Here is a 21359-nt window from a genome sequence, read left to right on the forward strand (position 1 = left end):
GCACCTTGAATTTGTTCCGGGAAGATGTGCAGATTAGAAGATTTACTGAATGTTTTGCACTTTCTCATTGCAGAATGGTGGACCGCAGATTATTTGAAAATAGTCTTATGACTCTCTATAATAAGATAATTGCTGATGTCTTTCTCCTTTGTGTTGTGTCATTGCCCCAGACCTGCGAGCTGCAAGAAATTCTGAATTTATCAGGATATTTATCTCACTTGCTAATAATCAGGAAACAAGCACATTTGATTACCAGCAGATGACTACTACTGATTCTCTTAATTCCTATGGAGGCAGTATAGGTGTACATAGTTTTTTTTACAGCACTGTTTTGAGTTATGTGAAAACTTTTTTTTTTGCTTTACTGCATCTGCCCAGGAAAAAAAAAAAGAAAAACTTCTATGAACTAAGCCAAATACAAAGCTAAAAGAAAGTAATTGGCAGATAGACAAACCAGCTGACTGCTAATATTGCTTTGCATCATTTGCAGAAAATATAAATCATTTGCTAACAAGTTAACAGCCATTAGCTACATAAATCTGTGGCTGCTTAGCAATTTGAGGTGTTGGCACCATTTAGAGCCTTCTGAACAGTTTGGATCCCTGGATCAACAGGCTACTTTAGCATTAGCTCATGACTTAACATTCCAGCCTTTTCTCACTTCTTGCTACTAAAAACGAAGTTTGGCCAAAATGCCAAACTCAAAGCTTCAAAAAGGTAGACCATGCATCAAATTGCTAATGTCACAGTGGCTTTGTCCATATTTTGTATATAGGCCATACTGACACTACAGTTTTTTAAATAACCAAAACGTAATTAAAGGTTAGTTAATTTGAATACTATATTAAGTTAAAATGTTAAGGCTGTTTATGCTAAAAACTATATTTTAGCCTTGATACATTTAGCTAGCTTGTAGCTACAAAATCTGTTAAGAGGCATAGAAATAATTTTCCTTCGTTATATAATATTAATGTAAAAGTGTAAGAAAAACAATGCTGTGAATATGCTACATTTACATTATCAAGAGACTACATTTTAAAACCTAATAAAATGGAAGCTCTCATATTACATTTACTAAAAAATTACTAACGTGTGCTGAAACACAACTGGGGCATAGGTAATATTTTTGTTGGGTACGTAGCTTAAATCTTACTATATCTTTCTTACATCAAGATATATTGAACCTGTTTTTCTGGCTATGTTTTTATTATTATTTATTATGATATAAGAAAATGAAACATATGGCCATCTATAGCCCATCTATGGTCACCAGTTCTGTCTGAATAAAGTATGGCACCAAACTCAAGAAGCCCTTTACAGAGAGCCTACACATATTTATACCAATATTTGTCAAGAGAAGAAAGCCTCAGTGTAAGGGTACGTGTTTGTAGTCGACACATCCTGTTTATGCAAGGTGCCTTTTGAGCTGCTACATCTGGCAGCTCAGAAGGCACCCTTTTCGCATAAATCCCGGATGTTCAAATCTGGAATCTCTCTCTCTCACACACACACATATATATAGGAACATAAATGTCCCCACATCCAGCTTCATTCCCATATTCATGCAGACCTCCACATATGGTTCCACTTATAGCACAGTCAGAGGAAAGTCTTTCTGCATGAATTGAAAGAATGGTTGGAGGAAGGAACAAAGATGTGCAGTATTATCCTGGATAATGACGTAATTTGACACAAATCCTGGAGCTAATTAATTTTTCAGCAAGTGTCCCCCTATGCGCAATAAACATCTCCAAGAGACAATAGTGAAGTAAATACAATCATTTAGAAATTAAAGTTACTAGCTGGAGACATTTTTACCCGAAGGTTAGGGGTTTTCTGCATCATATTTAACAAAATGTGCAGAATGCTTATCAGCAATGCCATGTGAGACAGAAATGAGACATGATTTTCCGAATGAGTGACTACCTGGCTGATAGATGAGTCGGACAGATGGAGCAAATGACTCAATATGTAAAAAAAAAAAAAAAAAAAAAAACAACTGTGGGGGGAGGGGGGTTACCAACCAGTCAATGATTCAATGAAACGAGCATGAGGAACAGGCCCACAGAAATAGAAAAGCCCAGCACCCCCCACAAGATGAAAAAGCAGAGCCACACCTGCTTTCAATTTCAACCAAATTGAAATTCGGTCAGGAACAATGGGCGCCTTTGTGAGACATAGAGCGGGAGCAAACAAGACGGAGAAACATAAAAAGAAACTACAGAACCAGGATGACATTTGTAATGTTTGTATATAAGAGTCTGTGACAGCATTTACATGGTTTGAGCAATTACTTATTGTAGAAAAAAAGTTTTCCTAAACACATGAAAGCTATGGTGGTGCAATGGATTGTTCAATAACTCTTTACTGAAGCTGATGTCTTTACCAGAATCTGAGTGAAGAGCAGGAAACACTTCTATACGCTATTTGTGATCATTTTCACGGAATTCAGAGTCTTACGTTTGTTTATCTGATGCTTTCATACTTTAAATATACTTGTACTCTGCTGCATGTAACATGTGACTTAAGTACTTAAGTACACTACGCAAGTCAAATACCGGTACTAAAGTATTACTTGAGTTTTTGCATGTAAAATACATTCAGGTGTTGTTGTGTGTAGAACAGGTAGTACTTGCGGCTTTCTAACATAAAATTGTGTATTTTAACCCAACCTAAGATCTTTATGTAATGTTAACTAGTCAGTTTTTTTCCAATCATACAGACGCAAACCACTTGCACTTTTGCGGTCTTCATTTCAGACATTTTTCTACATTGCTGTTTTTGAGACTGTGTGAACAAACCGCTGACTCTACATTTTATCTCAAAGACTAGTTGTTCACTGTTTTTTGTTTAAAGAGCCCTGCAGCAATTTATCATAGCAGTTTCATAAAAGTGACACTCTCCTAAGAGGTAGAAGAAACAGTTGTCACCATCATCAGAGTACCAGGTGAGATATTGTGAGTTTTAGGCCATAGTATGAGTCAAATTCCTATTTCCTAAGACTCAGCTAAACAGCACCTTTTGTGTAATTATTAGTGTAATTCTTCATAGCTTAGATTTGACAAGGGGATGGAAACACTCCTTAGAGATTTTGCTCCATATTCACATGACAGCATCATGCAGTTGCTGTAGATTTCGCAGTTGTACATCCATGATGTGAATCTCCTGTTCCTCCACGTCCCAAAGGTGTTCTGTTGGACTGAGATCTGGTGAAGGGCATTTGAGAACAGTGAAAACATCTTCAAGTTCAAGTAACCAGTTTGAGATGATTTGAGTTTTGAGACATGGTTATTCTGTTGGAAGCACCCATCAGAAGATGGTACACTGTATTATCCTGGCCATAAAGGTCATAAACAATGCTCAGTTGGAACTAAGGAGCCCAAAATGTGCCAAGGAAATATCTCTCACACCATTACACCACCAGGCTGAGCCGCTGACACAAGCCAGGATGGAAACATGATTTCATGTTGTTTGTTCCGAATTCAGACCCTACTATCTGATGTCTGATATCAATCAGAAATCGAACCTCCTCAAACCAGGCAAGATTTTTCCAATTTCCTTTTGTCCAACTTTGGTGAGCCATGAATCCTTTTGAATATTTCTGTCAGCGTCAGACTTTGTTCACATTTAAACTCTGCATCACCTCACTGTAAACTCTGCTCCTGCTGCCAGCCTCCGCTCTCGAACTCTCTCTGAAACTGCAATCTCAGACACACAGATGGCATATCAAACAGCTGAAATTAGCACTTTGGCTATCATCAGTCCTCAAGAAGCTTTGCTCTGCTTCTTTCACCAGCTTTAGGCAGCACAAAACTAAGGTTTCCCAAAATGATCCTTGTCAGTTTGATGTTGTGCCGTGCCCCAACATTTATGAACATTTCCTTTTATAGTAAATAACAGAAGGGAGCGTGAAATGCCTTATCAGGATAGTCATTATTCTGGTTATAACCCCCAAGGGGCCTTCTTCACTGTGATTATGGCTACATTAGTGATTGCCAGGAAAGAAGTGCCCATAATCAGAGACTGTTACAATCTACAGACATAGTTTACTCAAACAACACTTTAAGAACAAAACCAGACAAAATATATCCTTTCCTGTCTACCTCTATACACTGTGGGCATATGAATCAATGTAAAAGAACACACAAAAGACAGGAGTTCAAGATATTTTATTTATACTGCTGAAGCCAACAACCCCAGCGGACTCACTGACACTGTGGGCCAGTTGCCAGATTGTAGTATATCCCAACATCAAGCATCAGCAAGTTGAGGAACACTTGTGTGTGTGTGTGGGTATGTGTCTCCGTTCTCCTCACTGCTTATGTGTGTGCAGCCTAGAAACATGTATATCTGTGCGTGAACCTGTGGGCGAATACTGTTTCCACGAGCTCGCGATACAATCAATACAAGGGGCAGACTGAGAGACACAAAGATCATTGGGCTGTGATCATGAAGTCTCAGCTGCTTATAATCATTAGTCAGCTGCTAATGAACTTAGAATCCATGTTTGCTAATGAGCTCTCCTCTCTTTGAGTCCATCTCTGGGGATTAAAAAGCAAACAAACACGTAATCATAGCGAGTACAGGACAAGAACACAACAAGGATGCAGCTTTGAAATGTAAATGTGGAAATGCGCATTACAACTTTGTGCATGTTATTGAAGATGCTCTCTTTCATATACCTTCAATTTGCAGCTTTCTGCTACTTCTACTACTTATAGATGCTATTAATGTCTGATTAATTTATTAGTCAACTAGCAGTAGCTTTAGCAGTTTAAGCTATTGACTGTTGCAGTTATATCAAAAAAATACATATATTATTTTCATCTCAGCAAATGTGAGTGTTTGCTGATTTTGTTTGTCGTGTATACCCATCACCAACTTCATCAGGTATACCTGTTCAACTGCCCGTAAACACCAATGTCTACAGTAGCAACTCAAAAAAGAGAGAATGCACAGACTGCTTCGAGCTGATAGGAAGGTAACAGTTATCCAAACATCCACTCATATAGGTATGCAGAAGAGCATCTCTGAATGCACAACACAATAGTCCTTGAAGCAGATAGGCAGCAGAAGACCACACTGGGTGCCACTCCTGTCAGCCAAGAACAGGAATCTGAGTTATTGGCTTACCAAAATTGGACAACAGAACATTGAGAAATCATCGCCTGGTCTAATTAATCTCAATTATTTCTGCAACCGTCAGCTGGTAGTGTCAGAATTTGGTGTTAGCAGCATGAAAGCATGGATAAATCCCTTGGATCAGCAATTCATATTGTTGTTGGTGGTGTAATGGTGTTGGGGATATTACTTGATTCACTTAGAGAATGTTGGAATGTGGGGTGATGGGGAATTTGCATCTTTATTATTACTTTTTATTGATTTATTTTTAACATCTACAGAATCAATATATGTTAATCACATATTGCTTTTGGATGTTGAATATTAGCAAGTGAATTGGAAATAAAGTACCTGAATTTCAGAAGCAGGACCACGCCTCCAAACACACTCCTTCCGGTTCTCATCTATATATTATCCCCCAGATTACATGGCCCACCCTCCCTCCCCTTTTCAATTCTTTAACTTCTTCACTTCTATTTAGTACACGGGGATCTGCTAGGCTTGGGAGCCGCCGCCAGTCCCCTTTGAGGCCTTCCCCAAACTGCAGCTCAATTCATCTCCAAGCCATTCACCTTTATCTACTAAAACACTGTCAAACCTCAAATGAGGACGTGGGCCCAGCGAGTGAAACAGCATTTAACCATGTGGATATGGTAGCTGTGTTACATCAGTTCTGCACAGCTTGCTGTCCTTAGACAGTAAACGTGATGAAACCACTCAGGAAAAAAAAACGCATATATATTGTTTATCATGACTCTGGTTTAAGGTGGGTCACTTATTTTTTAGATTAGTTTTAGATTAAAGATTTCTTTGTTTCCCTCACAAAGGAAGAAAGTTTTAGTATAGTTTTGTAGGAAAACACTGGTATCCATCCAGATGTTCACAATCAATGCAGCAATGATTAGCTAATGTTATATCGACCACTTTAACCAATTATTTTAAAAAAAGAATTAGGATATTCTTTTTATTTAATTATGAAATATTTAATTCATTGGATTTGCTGGTTTTCACTACTGACTCATCATGAAAATGCTACATGGAAGACACGCTTGATTTGCTGTCTTTTTTGTCATACAGTACTTTTATTAATTCATCTATTTCTACATCTTTATTCCCAAATGGCCACCTATAACCTTTAACACTTTTTGATGTTTGAATGATCCACATACTGATCTGCAACATCCCAGCCAGAATCCATTAAACTTTACAGGCAGACATTCAGACTCAGGGATGAGAAGCGGGGGCAGAGTAGTGCACAGTACCCAGGGGAAGTGTGCTGAAGCTGGGTCAAGGGCTAGCTGGTGATAGCCCAAGGGCCTGGAGGAAGGCAACCAGTCACATTGGATATAAATCACCTGGTCACAGATACACAGAGAATTGTTTAGCCAGAGTGACAGCTACACTCTCTGAGGACAGTCTGAGTCTTGAAGATACAGTATCGCACGCCTCGATGCATATATACATACACAGACGCACACAAGTGGAAATGCACTGGTTAGAAAACGAGAGCATGGAGAAAACTCCGATGACAGTTGGTTGGAGGGATTTCTGGCTGAGGACAGTCAGCCCGTGTGGCAGCTGAACAGGACATGGGGTCCCTTTGGAGACTGTTAAACCAAAACTAGGTCTGAGTGCAGTTTCATGTCATTTGGAGGTGGGTATCGACATCAAAACAGCAAATATCACAACCATGTGGAACGTTTTCATTGATCTTAAGCAATGGAGTTTGGAAATGACTTCAAATAATACAGCAGGTGATGAAGTCACAGAAAAGCCCTTTAAATAGGACAATTCTTCATCTTTTAGCTGCTCTCTTTAGGAGTAGATTATCTGCCTCCATCTCATCCTAACCCTTGGAGCTTCCTTTGCCACACCAACCCTCTGCATGTCTTGGTTCCTCAAGGAGGGCAAGTCCACCCTATCTCTGCTTCACTCTCTTCTTCAACTCTCTGTCTGTTTCATTGAATGGTTGATCATCGATATTAAACTCATCTACCTTAACTACCTCTGCTCCTTGTTAGACCTGTCTCCCTCTCATTTCCACATATTGTACTGTCTTTTATTCTTCTTCTCTGCAGAGCAAAGCTCCACCTTTCCAGGCTCTCTTCCGCCTGTTTCCTACTCTCACTACAGATCACAATGTCGTCTGCAAACATCACAGTCCAACGAGACTCCTGCCTGACCTCATTGGTCAACCCGTCCAACATCACTGCAAACAATAAGGGCTCAGAGCCGATCCCTGATGTAACCCCATTAATCTATCTGTTACTCCTACCACAGAGCTCACCACTTTCTCACTGTCCTCATACATGTCCTTCACCACCCTCACTTACTTCTCTGACAATCCCAACTTCCTCATGCAGTACCACAGTTCCTCTTTTGCCACCCTATAATATGTTTTCTCTAGATCCACAAAGACAAACTGAAGCTCCCGTTGACATTCCCCATATTTCTCCCTCAGCACTTTCAAAGGTCAAATGTCTTCAGCCAAGGTAGCACAGTTTTCACTGGCTTCCTGTTAGCCAGATGGTTTTACTTAATCCAGGACTCTCTTGATGATTGGAATGTTTCATTAGGGACAGATTTTTTTTTCCCTGGATGCCTTTCTTGATGCAACCCACCCATCCAGGTTTGGTATCAACAGTTGGAGAACTCTGGCTTATGCTGCCCCAGCCGAGATGGCTGCATACAAACTTATGTTTAATTAAGCGGATTGTTAGGATGGTTTTTGATGGTTTATTAAAGTATTTCATGTTTACTGTAATAGTTTTCATTCTCATATAATCAATGAAACAGTCTTTATTATACTATAGACACAATGCATTGTTGCTCTTTTTCAAAAATCTTAAACTATTAGATTGTTGTCTGACTAAAAACCTTATTCAAGCTTGACCTGTTTTTTTCTGGACTTGTATATATAAAAGGGCTAAACATTATGCTGTGGGGAATTAGATACCACACATACAGACGCTGAAAGAGATTAATCTCTCAAGAATCTCCTCACTCAACACATGTTAATTACTAAGCAGGGATAGTAGACACACTGTTATTACAACCAGGCCACACACATACACACACACACACACAATACAGAGGTGACACACACAGAGGCGTGGCAGGCAGTAACGGTCCAATCAAAGCCGGATTGATTTTCAGAGCTCACTGGGGATTCTGTTCAGTCAATAAAGGACTCTGTTAGACAACTGGAGGCATGATGGATCTACCATACATCTTTCCTTATAGTGTATCAGCTGCCATGTACTGGACTACAACACAGAATGAAATTGAGCAGTGCTTAAATCATGGAAGGTTTGCTATGTGATGTGTTACAAAGTACTCTGTAAAATTTGCAATCACAATTTTTAGTAGCAGTCAACAAAAAAACGAAAGAAAGAAATGAAAATATGAAAAAGAAAAAACACAATACACAATATATAAATAATATCTTCTTTCTGATACTGTGCTTGTATTGTAAATATTTTAAAGCATTTTTTTTTTTTTACAACCCTCAATATTTTTGTACGGCCCACTAGAGGACCGCAAAACTTACACTTTGAATGTGCAGCGGAAAAACACGTGGAGGTGGCTACCATTTGCATCACTGTGCAAAAAATACGATCAGGTACAAACAGAGAGACATAATCAGTCCCCAAAACTTTGGGGAGTTAATAGTTACAGCTAATTGCATGACCGCTAGCCACCTTCAACCTGTCCACCACTAGCGTGACAATCATGGTGGCAATGATGCAGGGTAAAGTGAATAAGGCCCACAGGCCTACAGACCACTTTGTTACTCCCTGACAACCACTCATTGCTTTGGAAAAATGTGTATTCCCTGACTGGTTGGCAAATATCTCTACGTGATTTCTTTGTTGGCTAGTAGATTGCTGTGGTTGTCCATAGTAGTGAAACTTTGAAAAATGTGACACAAACCAGAAACAGGGACCATCATTAGTCTTCAAAGTAAAAGTTGTGGCTTTCAAAACATGTCAGCTATACCTAGGGATGGGTATCGAAACCCGGTTCTTGTTGAGAACCGGTTCCCATTGTTTCAATTCCTTGGAATTGTTTGCCATTTTTGCAAACGATTCCCTTATCAATTCTAGTCGCCCCGAATGACGTCACCACGTTGCGGAGCGTCATTTACCTGGCAGGAAACACGGTGCCTAAGCGGCTCAAACGCTCAAAAGTTTGGTTATACTTTACGAGAACGGCAACTTGCAATACTTGCAAAGTAGATATTTCATTTAAGGGAGGAAACACTACGAATATGCAAAAGCATTTGCTCACAAAACACACGATGACCTTAAACTAATGTCGTGTTTTTAGTTCCACTCGTGAATCTCAACCCAGCAGCAGCGGTAACGTTTGCACGTCCTCTCCCGTTAATGCGGCAGTGCATTAACTAACAGTGCATATTATGTTAGCGCGATCTGCCTTATTACAAAACCTGCCATTACTGTGCATTTAGGTGACCATGATGAGAGAGACAGACAGAGTCTGGCTGGCTCAGATGCTGCCAGTTCTCACTGCAGTCTACCGGTAGCGTCTCCTTTCAGGCCAGGATAGACGAATGTCACCGAGCAGTGACTAAGGTTGTGGTAAAAGGTTTGCACCCATTTGCCACAGCAGATGCCCCCGATTTTCGGTAAGTGAATGTGTTTAATTGTAGGCAGGGACATTACTGGATATTCTTGTGTGTTATACTTTGTTATTGCTACAGAAGAATATTTATTTTATTATTTTACATTTACAATTTTTTTCCCCGGGGACCCTGTGACACCCCATTGAAGAGCCATAGGCTGTGGATCTCTTAAGATCTCACTGTTGGGTTTGTAAGGCCATGTTACTCCTAAATTTCTATCTTGTTCAAAGAGAAGATCAAAGTTCTAAGCTAATCGACCTTAGTGTTCTCCTTTTTTTAAAAAAGAATCGATAAAGAATCGATAAAGAATCGAATCGTCAAACAGAATCGAAAATGGAATCGGAATCATGAAAATCTTATCAATACCCATCCCTAGCTATACCAGTGAGGAACAGATTTTACTTCGACGATGAACATTGTTCAATTCTGATTTGTGACATAGGAGGAGGCTTTAGGTGCACCACCCTATGTGAGACTGATTTCACTTGGCAACAGGTAGGAACCTTCAGGAACTCTCACCAACCAGTCTGGGAATAGTCGTCTTTGCTTCACAACTGGTGGTTGTATCACATTAGGTTGGAGGGCAACTCTTGAGCAATGTGCAGTTGACTTCACATGAAAAACCTCTATGAAAGTCTATGACACGAAAGTCCTTAATAAACTTGATCTCTCTAATTACTTTCCTTACATGTATTTATGAGCTCAGTCACTAATTTAGAGTGCTACTGAATTATTCATCATGTCATTGTTTGGTAATTTTGTCTTTCACCAAGGAGGCAGTTATACTGTCAGCTTCATCCCTCTCATTACGTCTTTCATCAACACACCAAGATGGCTACAGTCAAAATGGTCATCTTCAAAACAGGACTTCACAAAGCAATGGATGACAGCACCGTAGCTACTTCCAGTTTAGCAAGAACAAACATAATGGCTCAAATGGGCCACTAGGTGTAATGACATTAATCGCTGTTAAATGTTACAGTAGTTACAAGTAGTGGGTGAGTGGATGAAAAGGTAAGCTTTTAGTTGATAAGTGAGTATAATTCATACATAATAAGTTGAAAGTTGTTCAGCTCCAGGTAAAAGTAAGTAAGATGTTATTAAGAAAGGGTTTTTTAGTCTTTCTGATTGGGTGTATTGTATGAAAAGGTTTGGAACCACTGGTCTTTGGCTCCAAAGTGACTACACTATGAAAAAGCAATACCAAGATGTTGCTTAGTAAAGACACTGTAAGTGTTAGCAAAGACAAAGGATGAAGCAGAGAGTGGCGGTCTACAGTCCAATGTGCAACAGTGCAAAGTAGCTTGTCCATAAACCCTGGGGCACCCTGGTTGCACTCTGATAAACACGGGCAGGAAATTCTTCTGCAAATTTGTTGAAAAATATACCGCCGGCTGCTGTGTCAAATAACAGTTGTTGTTATTCTTAGCAGGGTTCCTTAGCATATTGTGGAGCAGTAATGAGCTCACAGAAGTGTTTGGCCAGTCCTATAGGAACTAGCCCGCATTTGTGGCTGTTTCTGTCAGGATGTCAAATCTAATATTCTCCCTGTGTGAGTGGGGCTGATAAATTATTAATAGCGTGTATTTGAGGAGCTTTCTTAGAACCTGCTTCTTGCACGTCACTCAGCTTCTGCTCGTTACTCCTCTTTCCTCCCTCTGCTAACGTCACGCCTCACGACATTCATCTCCGTTTCCTTCTCCTTCCCTTTTCAGCCCTCGTCTCCTTTTGTGGATGTGATAATATTGGAATTGGAAGCTTTGCATCTGGACAACTCAATGCCTCACTTTGAGTGTGTGGGAGCTTTTCCTCCGCTCTGCCTCTTTCCCCTTGCATCTAAATGGCTCTCTGCTCTGCTGCAAGCTACAGAAAAGTAGGGCAGATGCCTCATTTAACACTTGGGTGCAATCATTGAGCAGTGTGTATACATTACACAAACACCCCCAAAAAGCAAGAAATTCATCTCCTTCTCCAATAAAGGTGGTGCTGCAGCTAGGTTTGTAAAAAGCTTAAGCATCTGATGTGTCAATATATCAACATGGAAAAGCTGTCATTTCAAAAACGCCACATTTCACATGTTTAGGAAGAACTGTTTGAATCTAATCTGATTTTATGCAACTATGCAAGAGAGAAATTCTTGTTTCTAATGTTTCCCCACATCAGGGATTGGCCTGCCCAACTTTTGCTTAATTTCTTTTCTGTTTTGTTGGTATTTTGGTTTCTGCCCCTGGTTCCTGACACACTCAGTCAGTCCATGATAGGAGAAGAAGTGAGCAGCAGCAGATTAAATTATACAGGAGAACCCAGAAATAGCTCTAATGCCGAGGCCGCGTGGACTCGGCGCAAGAACATGGCGATGTAAGTCGCCACTGAGCAGTCAACTAGATTATCCCTGAATGCATCACAGCATAAAGCGGACTGCTGTGGGTTTGACTGCCGTGCAGCTATCCGATGGGATGAGCTTGACCTTTAGTAACCAAAAAATATAAAAGACGCTAGAGGAGGGATCTAACATTCAGGGTGGATTAAAGGGCCATTAGACCTTTAAATTTTGGAGCAGTCACCTTCCAACTTCCAGCTATGTTAAACACGTAAAACAGAGGAAGCAGCTGAGCTGAACTGTCCACACCTTCACCCACCACATGTAAACACAACCACCCACATGACAACATCTAGAAAGGTCACAGAGCATGTTAAAAAAAAAAAAAGATAAGTAAAACTTCACGTTTGGAACCACCTCTGCCAAATATCACATCTCTTTTGTTGCTTACAGAAAGATTGACGCCTGAGACCTGCACGCATGCCCTTCTCCAATCTCTTACCCAAAACATGCAGGAGAGGCAAACCCAGGTCCTGGCCCTCCCTGCCAGAGCAGAGGGCATCGGCAGAGACACGGAGGGCATCCTGCGAAAAAGATGCCACTCGAGGGGGCTCCCCAGCCTCACAGCTGAAATCCACAGTATTCCCAGAAATTCCCGGCAGTTCCACACAGGCCGCATAAATCCATGCCAGAAGTGCGAGGTGCACCGAGGGCGGGGAAGCAAACCCTGCTCTCGTTTTTCTCACTCTGATGGCCTTAAGTCTGTCTCTCTCATGTGAGCTCCCTCCCTCTCTTGCTTCTATCCCTGCTCCTTCTCACTCACTCCTGCCTTCTTGAAGTGTGGTAACGTTATTCCGTGGAGCAAAGGGGGAGGTGAGTCTTCATTTTTTTCCCTCTCCCTTCCAAAACTCCCTTCTCCTCAAATGATCCTTGTTAACCCCTCCTTTCCCTCCTCTCCACACACATATACACTCTATTCATTGACCACCCTCCACCCTCCTTCAGCTTCCTTACATGGCATACCTCACCTCTCTTCCCCCTCCACCTCTCTTCTTCTGCAAGCATGCTCGCTCATGTCTGCGCTAATGTCACTTCAATTTTTCATCGGCAACCCCCTTTCCTGTTTCCAGATCCTCTCGCTCTCTACTCCAAAATAACTGCAGGACTCACCGGCTGTCATGACACAGCTGAGGGAGGCCAGGCAAACAGCTTACATGGAAAAAAAAAAAAGCAGGTACCCGCTTCTGTCGCTGCACATGCAACCTCATGCGTACGTCCTTCAGGAGCCGAGGTGCACATATGCTCCCAATAGTTAACATGTGGCAAAATTAGTATTAAGCCTCGTTCCGATGCCCCAAAAGTGCTAGGCTAGCAATTTTCCCCACAAAGCTGGGTTCAGTTATGGAAGAAACATTGAAAAAAAACCCACAAATGGTCATAATTAATGCAGCTAAGGGAGCGATGCCCAAACTAGTATGACACCAGAAATTCACTTCCCCTTAAGACCCTTCTCGTCTTGTCTGTTCTTGTCTATTTTTAACATGTATTCCAATAAAAGTGTTTAATAGTACCGTATTTAAAAGAGACTTTTCTATGCAGTGATTTTTCTTAAATATATATAATTTAATATATCCTTGTAATAAGGTCCTAAAATTGCCAGTCTAGTTGACCTGGTGTAGCATACCAAAAGTATTCACTAGTTTGCCTTCACACACATATAAACTTGAGTGACATCCCATGAAGTCAGATCACCCTTTGCAGCCATAACAGGTTCAACTCTTTGGGGAAGGCTTTCCGCAGGTTTAGGAGTGTTTATGGGGATTTCTGCCCATTCTTCCAGAAGTGCTTTTGGGTGGTCAAGCACTGATGTTGGACGAGAAGGCTTGGCCTACAGTCTCCGCTCTAATTCATCCCAAAGGTGTTCTGTCGTGTTGAGGTCAGAACTTTGTTCAGGCCAGTCAAGGAAGGGACAATCCCCAAACTGTTTCCACAAAGTTAGAAGCATGAAAGTGTCCAAAAAATCTTGGCATGCTAAAGCATTAAGAGTTCGTCTGACAACTACCGTTGTCCTGGCAACTGCCAAACCCAGACTCCTGTAGATAGAGAAGTGTGATTTGTCACTCCAGAGAACAAGTCTCCGCTGCTCTAGGGTCCAGTGGTGGTGTGCTTTACATGACTGTGACCTTGGCATTTAGCCCCAAGTATCCATACAGAGTTTCGAGCACATACTTGCTCATACAAATATATATATATACATATCGTCATTGTTGTTGTGACAATTTGCTTGTTATAGGGAATTAGCTCCATTTTCTTACAGTGGAAGTGTACATCCTATGAAAATTTTTCGAACATGCTAGGCCCTGGTCCCTCAATGAATTTCTATCTGAAACTAATGTTTGTTGCTTCATTTACCCCGCCTTTGAGCACCACTTTACTCGGATTGGCTGCCCCCCATAAACACAAAATTTGAATAGCAAATTTTGGTGGAAGTACTTTGGTTGTTTAAATACTACATATCTAACAAATTGTGCAGGCTTTCCATCTTCCCATTACAACCGCCCCCACTTATGCCACACATTTCTATCTGCATGAATGTAAACATTGCACAGCGCATGACAAGGGGGTTGCTACATGTATGTGTATGCAAACCGCAGCACTGGATCCACATTAAATCAGCAGTGGAGGTGCATTACATCACTCCACAGTCAGATCCATAAAGGGCTAAGAGCCAATTCATTTTGAGAAAACACCCTCTATTGATCCCTGCTGCTCTCCATCACTTACACTGTAACAGTTACCTCAATCCATAGGCTAACCTGACACATAATCCGTGTGTGTGTGGGTTTATGTGTGGGTCTGCCTTTGCAAGTATTTTATTAACATAATGTCAGCAAACAGGACACATGGGGGAAATACTGCAGGGTGTTCTATGGCTGTCCTGAACTCCTTTTTTAAAAATTGATTTCAGTGTCTGCGTTTGATACAAGACAACTTCCACTTCCCTCCAGCTGACTGGTCTAAACTGGGTTGCTAGCAGCCTCTAGTGGCCTTCAACCAACCTTGAGACACACTCATAAGAGCACCAGAAAGCATTTCTTAAATTTTGGGGCTCACACATGCATCTCATGTTGTTCCTTTCTCCTCTGATGGAGCCAGAGTAGCCATTTAAGTGATACTTTACTACCTGCGAAGCACATTGATTTTGGCTCCGCTACTGGGAGTGCTGGATTTTCTCAGTACAACATTTTTGCACAGTTAGGTCAGGTTCTTATTCCCTTATTCCCACTGCAACATGCCGGAGCTCTTTGAAACAGGCAGACGGGCAGGCAGCACACAAGCATGCGCACACACAAATTGTTTCCCACTGAATTGCACGCATGGAAAAGCAGATTTAGGCCATGGGACAGTAAAATTCCCTTTAAAAAACTACACTAAAGGCATTAGTGTACCACTGTACCTTTTTAAAGGTTGTAGGAACTCCGATTTATGTGTATTTTCACTGATGATGGTGACATTTGATCACTAGCTCCACTAATGTAAACAAACGGATGACAAAAAAAAAATTCAAAAGGGAAAGGAGAGAAGAGAGAGAGAAAAAAGTCAAAGATATGAATTCCACACTCCTCTGGAGTCTCTTCTTCTGTCGCTGGAGAATCCATCACATTAAAGCTTTAATGCTAGAATAACAAAGCATCCATCACGTTGAATGCCCCAGAATACAGAGAGCCATTCAGGGCAAAAGCCTGCAATTCCCTGGGTGCGGTACCTGTGCGCTGTTCACCAAGGCTGGCCAACATTTTTTTTGTTTGTTTGCTGTGGAACTTAGGAGCATGTGGTAAATGCAACAAGCAATGAATTAGGTTTTTGTGCATATCCTACTGAGGCAGAGCCCAGAGAGCTGACAGACTGATGTGAATTTACAGCTCAGGCTGACTTGAGTTAAACATATTCGAAGGGAAGTAAATAAAATATACAGGACAGGAGGGGGAGAAGGTGGAGGAGATAAATACAAGTGGACACAGGCGTAAACAGAGGCAAGAATAAAAGACGGAGAAGACGAGGACAAAAGGAGATGACAGAAGAATCAACAGGAAGGAAAATGCAAGGATGAATCTTAGAATACGGAAGGAAAGGAAGAGGCAGCAAAAAGAAAGATAGCTAGATGAAATAGGAGGAAGGAGATGGGAGACTGGAGAAGGACATAAAGAAAGAAAATAAAAGGAGGAAGAGAGGAAAAGACGATGGGGTATTAGGAAAGTGAGACATCGTTTAGTCAATGAAAAAAGAAAGAAAGGGATATATGTGTGAATGAGAGGGAGCTGCGTAACACAAAACATAGTAACACATACGACCAGCACAGCTTCCCTCACTCTCCCGAGTCTTTCTTTCATCGTACGTTCACAGTCACAAACGCACAAACCCGCAGTATCCCCAGCTGCATCTCCTGTAGTAACCCAGCCCCAATCCACGGCGACCGTGTGAGCCGGGTTACCATGGAAACTGAAAACCTCACATCAGCCCTCGGGGGTAAGGCGCACATAGCCATACCTCTCCACTTTCACCTCCCAGTCAGTCACATGACCAGCTCTAGTGCTGCAGCTGGAGTGGCAGAGCGGCAGCAGCAGAAGTAACAACTCACTGAATGTGAATGCTGACTGCAGAAGATGAGACAACACTGGGATAATACAAACCTCTATCACAGAAGCTCTATGTGCTAAAGTTGGTAAAGGTGTTAAACTGTAGCTCTAATGGACACATAGCTAAGAGACTGGTGATATGATTTCCACCCGCTTATCCAACCAGGGATGCAGGGGGTTTGATCCTAGCCCAGTTCACACTGGATGAACAGGTCACCAAAAAAAGAAAGACTAATCCGAATCCACATCTACAGCCAATTTAGCACACTTGGACTAAATTACCTGTGTGAAACACAAGCTGGAAGAAGGAGAACATGCAAACACAGCTCAGAAAAGTCCAAGATGGCCTACAGGTTCAGATAAGGTGGAGGTGTTCCCAGGTAAAACATGTTGAACAAAGTTACGCCCTGTCAAGATGTCAAGGTGAGCCTAGGTTATAGCCTCCTACATGCCCAACTGGCTGTCTTATTGCCAGTGGGGCATAGGGCACACTGCTTCACCTGCTCACAGTTGCTGTGATTCTGCCAGCCACTCTGCAACCCAACTCCTTCTTTCATGTCATATCTGACTTAAATTCATATCTGTTGCCACTGATTTGTTCTACAATATTTATGTAATTTTTTATGCATTGATTATGTAATCATATTTTTTTTAAGATAATGGTCCTTAGTTGGTGGGCAGGAAGAGGTAGTACATGCTCACACTGTAAATGCACCCAAAATATCTGCTGCAGCAGGAATGATTCAAATCCACCCCAGAGACTTTAAAGCTTCCTTACATCTTCCTTGTGTCACACCTGCTCACCAATGAAGGATGCAAAAAAGCCCAATATCTTCAATTGTTTCTTTATTTGGTTGCTGTGGAGCCTGTTTTCTTAAAATAAGTGAAAACTACCTTCCCCATCTTTTTCAATTAATGATAGAAGTTTCTAGAAATAAGTCTATACAGAGGACGCTGCTACAGAGTCCAGAAGACAGTTCTGCTTAATTGCTCAATTACTTGAAACGATTTGAATGACATAGTTTAATTATGTAAAGTGAATCCATAATCATATCCCTGATGACAAGCATTTATCCCCTGTTGCAGTACGGATACAAGAACTGCATCCAATAAAAGCTAGGGTCATTCAAAAAAAAAAAAACTTCATTCACCGATTTATAGATTGTATTTATGGAGTGGATCTGAGATTGAGAGACATTCAGTTTTTTACTCTACAATGAAGACACAGCTGGTGCTGCCAGGACTGAGCAAAAACTGCGTCTGAATAAACCTCATGAATTGGGGGATTCATTGTAGAAGCGCTAGCAAGCTTCACACACATTTACGCACACATACAAGAGAGTGCGACGGTGGTGGTGGTGGGGTTGGTGGGGGGGAGTAAGCGCGGGTGTAGAGATAAGGAGCTGCGGCAGTGAGGTGTGGGGGTGGGGGGTTGTTTCTGGTATTGGCGCTGGTGGGAACGTGTTGGGGCTTGAAGAGATGGGAGGCTGCAGCAATCTACGGTGTCACCAGGACCAAAAAACCCCACCGTCACCAGACTGTGGAACGCCACTGCTGCTCTAAATGTTCTCACAGGAGCGCAGCACTGCAGCGCTCGAGCTGCAAAACCCTCTGACTGAGATGTGTGTCTGTGATCAAACGCTTTCACAGTGCACGTTCGGCCAAAGACGATGACTGAAACGAAGGATGCGAGGGCATGTGAAAATTCCAAAAGGTGTCTTCTCCTTATGGGAACATTCTGGCTAGGAGACATATAATTTTACTGCTGAGGATGCGGTGTGTTACGCTGATTTGTTTCTAGCCTTAGGACAACTGCTATGCAGTTTAAAAAAGTATCAGGGAAAGAAAATGACCTTAAAAAAAAAGATCACCCCAAGCATTTTGTGTGGTGTCTTCGCATGTGTGCGGCTGTGGACATGAGGAAACAGTGCTATTTAAACATGTGAGAGTTGTTACACATGATTGATTATGTCCTAAAGGAAGTTACAGCTTATAAAACTGAGTGTGCATTTGGTCAATCTCATTCACCAACTTCCACATGACCATCGGAATATGTCGTATGGATGAAAGCGTACAACCTCCTTTCCAGGATGGCAAGCAATAGCATTAGATGAATTGGGGGTGGGGGGTGTATCAGGAGCTTTTTCACCCCCACTGAATAATGGTGCATTACCATTCTGCTGCTGTAAAAGCAAGGTGACCCGTATCAACCCTGAGGTCCAAGTGCTTGGTTCTAGAGGCAAATTCACAACCTGATGCCCGTGATTCCATCTCTGTCGCCACCATTATTATCTGGAGCACCTGCCTGGAGATCTCTTGGAGATGTAACACTGACCTTGAAACAGCACTTAGAGAGAGGCACACCAACCGGTCTTCCAAGGCCCGCGGTCCACGATCGGTCATCAAAAGCTCATTTTCACAGCTACGTCATTTGATGGTTTAACCAAAGCCAGCTGTGTGCATGCTACAGCTGAGCGTGGCGATTCTTAGGAAGGCCTGTTCTTGTGAATATTTCATGCAGCGTGAGGATTTCAGACACACTCTTGTTGCCAATCTTTGCAGAAGAAAGGTCGAAGCAAGCCACAAAAGACTACATGTGCAGAATTTGTCCTCTAAGTCCACTGAATTCCTCCTCAGTCTCCCATTCCCAGCATCCTTCTCTCTCTCTCTCTCTCTCTCTCTCACTGTATGAAGCCTTACCTTGTTTCGTTTGGCCCCCCGCAGAGGAAAGAAGCAGGCGAAGAGGAACTTGCCCCAGCTGATGACGGCAGCCAGGCACCAGTTGAGGCGAGCCATGCCTGCGTCTGTCCCGTCTTGTCTGCCAGCCTCTTATCGCTCTAGCCCCCCACCCCCCACCCCTCAGAGCTCTGGAATAGGATCTTGTAACCCCCAACTATGCCCACCTCCCACAAAAAAAAGAACAATGATATCAAGGAGGAAAAAGATCACAAAGAGTCACGAAACCTTCTCGTCCTAGTCCGTTGAGCAGGTGTGAAGTGAAAATGTTCCTTCAAGTCAGATGTAGTTTAGGGGTGGGGGAGATTTTGTTTTCCTTCTGTGGTGGTCTTTGGCAGTTTTCGGGAAACCTGTCTGGCTGTGTGTCTGCAATTCCAATTTGAAAGGGAAGTGGTGGTGGCGGCAGCGGTGGTGGGGTAGATAACTGGGGCTACTGGCGTCCCAAAAATGACTAGACCCTCAGATGGTCTAGAGGGATCCACAGCATTCAAAAGCCTAAAACTGAGTCCCTGTCTTCCCATCCATCCGTCTTTCCCACGACTACCTCCACTCTCACTCCTCCTCTGTTCTCCTGCTTTCCAAAGCCGGGTCTAGATGAGTCAGTCCTCAAAGTGTGATGAGCACAGCCGGCTGCAAAACGCGAAGAGCCCGACGCTGATCGACGACACTGTTACACATACACGCGCACTGCCGCTGCTGCTGGCATGCCCACACTCACTTGTCTCTCACACGCACACACATACGCTCGCCTGCGAATAACACTGTCCTGGTGGTGCATACATCCACGGGCAGAAGAGCCCCCCTCTCTCATTACAAGGCTCCCCTCCAGGCTCAGGATCCCCCGGTGGTTCGCACTCACACACCGCTTACACACACTTGTCCACCTCTCTCGGTCTGTGCTGCTCTCTCACACATACATCGATGCTGCAGCACTTACTCAGTCAGAGTGGGAGGAGGGGAGCAAAAGAGTGAAGAGGAAGAGGAGGAGGTGGAGGTGAGGAGGGGAGGAAGAAAGGGAGAAACGACTGGGAAGAAAAAGGGAAAAAAAACGATAAGACAGAGGCTTTCTGTTGAGTGTGTTCATTCAGTGTTTATATTCCAGGGGTGACGCCAGAGTCAGTGAGGAGACCGAGAAGGCGGTAATGTGCACGTGTATGAACGAAAGTGCGCATCAACTAGTGATAGCTACGAGAGGTGGAGGAGTGACAGGAAGGACCGTGAGAGTGAACAGAGGAGTCAAAATGGATGGACGGGAGGCATCGGGGGAAGGAAGAGAATGACATAAAAAAAAGGGAAAGCAGAGAGTGCGCAGCATATACAAACACACACACATGAAGGGACACGCGGCAGCCGTCATGGTGCAAGGCTGATACAAAGCAGGCACAGGGTGATGATTGTTTTGTGTGTGTGTGCATGTGTGTGTGCAGAACTGGGTCGAACGGAGCAAAGGAGGGAGGAGAGGAGGAAGAAAGGATGGAGGATGAGAGAACAGGAGAGGAGAAGGGTGTTGAATCATTGTGTCTTGGGTGATTATTTCCCTTTTCTCTCCCCCTTTTCTCATATGTACACACACACACACACACACACACACACACACGACTGCAGGTGGTGCACAGGCTCGTTCACTCTGCTGCAGTCTCTCTACGCTTCAGTGGGAGCACATTCTCACTGCAGAACGCTGCCCCCCCCCCCCCAAACCCCACAACCCATCCAATCCCCGACCCCTCCCACCCAGCACACCACTGCCACACAAACGCAATCACAACACATCAAAGCAATGAGCGAGGGAGATAAAGTGTAGAGAGGATGCTGTTCTGTCAACCAAAGCTAGCTGAAACTGAGGGGTGGGGTATAGATGTTTGGATGTTTGAAGGGGGAGGGGGGGGGGGGGGATAGCAAT

The 21359-nt window shown here is 42.8% G+C and overlaps 1 protein-coding gene across 4 annotated transcripts in view; it reads right to left on the reverse strand.

The window, feature by feature from the left end:
* The window catches only part of LOC146547246 (tensin-1-like), a 122331-nt gene extending 101586 nt beyond the window's left edge, over nucleotides 1-20745 (reverse strand). Inside the window, exon 1 of one of the 4 annotated variants that reach the window (XM_085266086.1) lies at nucleotides 19424-20745. In XM_085266086.1, coding sequence (XP_085122212.1) covers nucleotides 19424-19519 — 96 coding nt within the window. In that variant the 5' untranslated portion in view covers nucleotides 19520-20745. Of the gene's footprint in view, nucleotides 1-12588; nucleotides 12971-19423 lie in introns of those variants that run through there. The other 3 variants (XM_085266084.1, XM_085266083.1, XM_085266085.1) reach the window with 3 other exon arrangements.
* Nucleotides 20746-21359: the final 614 nt, after the last annotated feature.

The sequence above is a fragment of the Mchenga conophoros genome, linkage group LG23 (assembly GCF_057382185.1).
Source record: "Mchenga conophoros isolate Kocher_MC1m ecotype Shallow Benthic linkage group LG23, M_conophoros_male_GT1.1, whole genome shotgun sequence".
Classification (NCBI taxonomy): Eukaryota; Metazoa; Chordata; class Actinopteri; order Cichliformes; family Cichlidae; genus Mchenga; species Mchenga conophoros.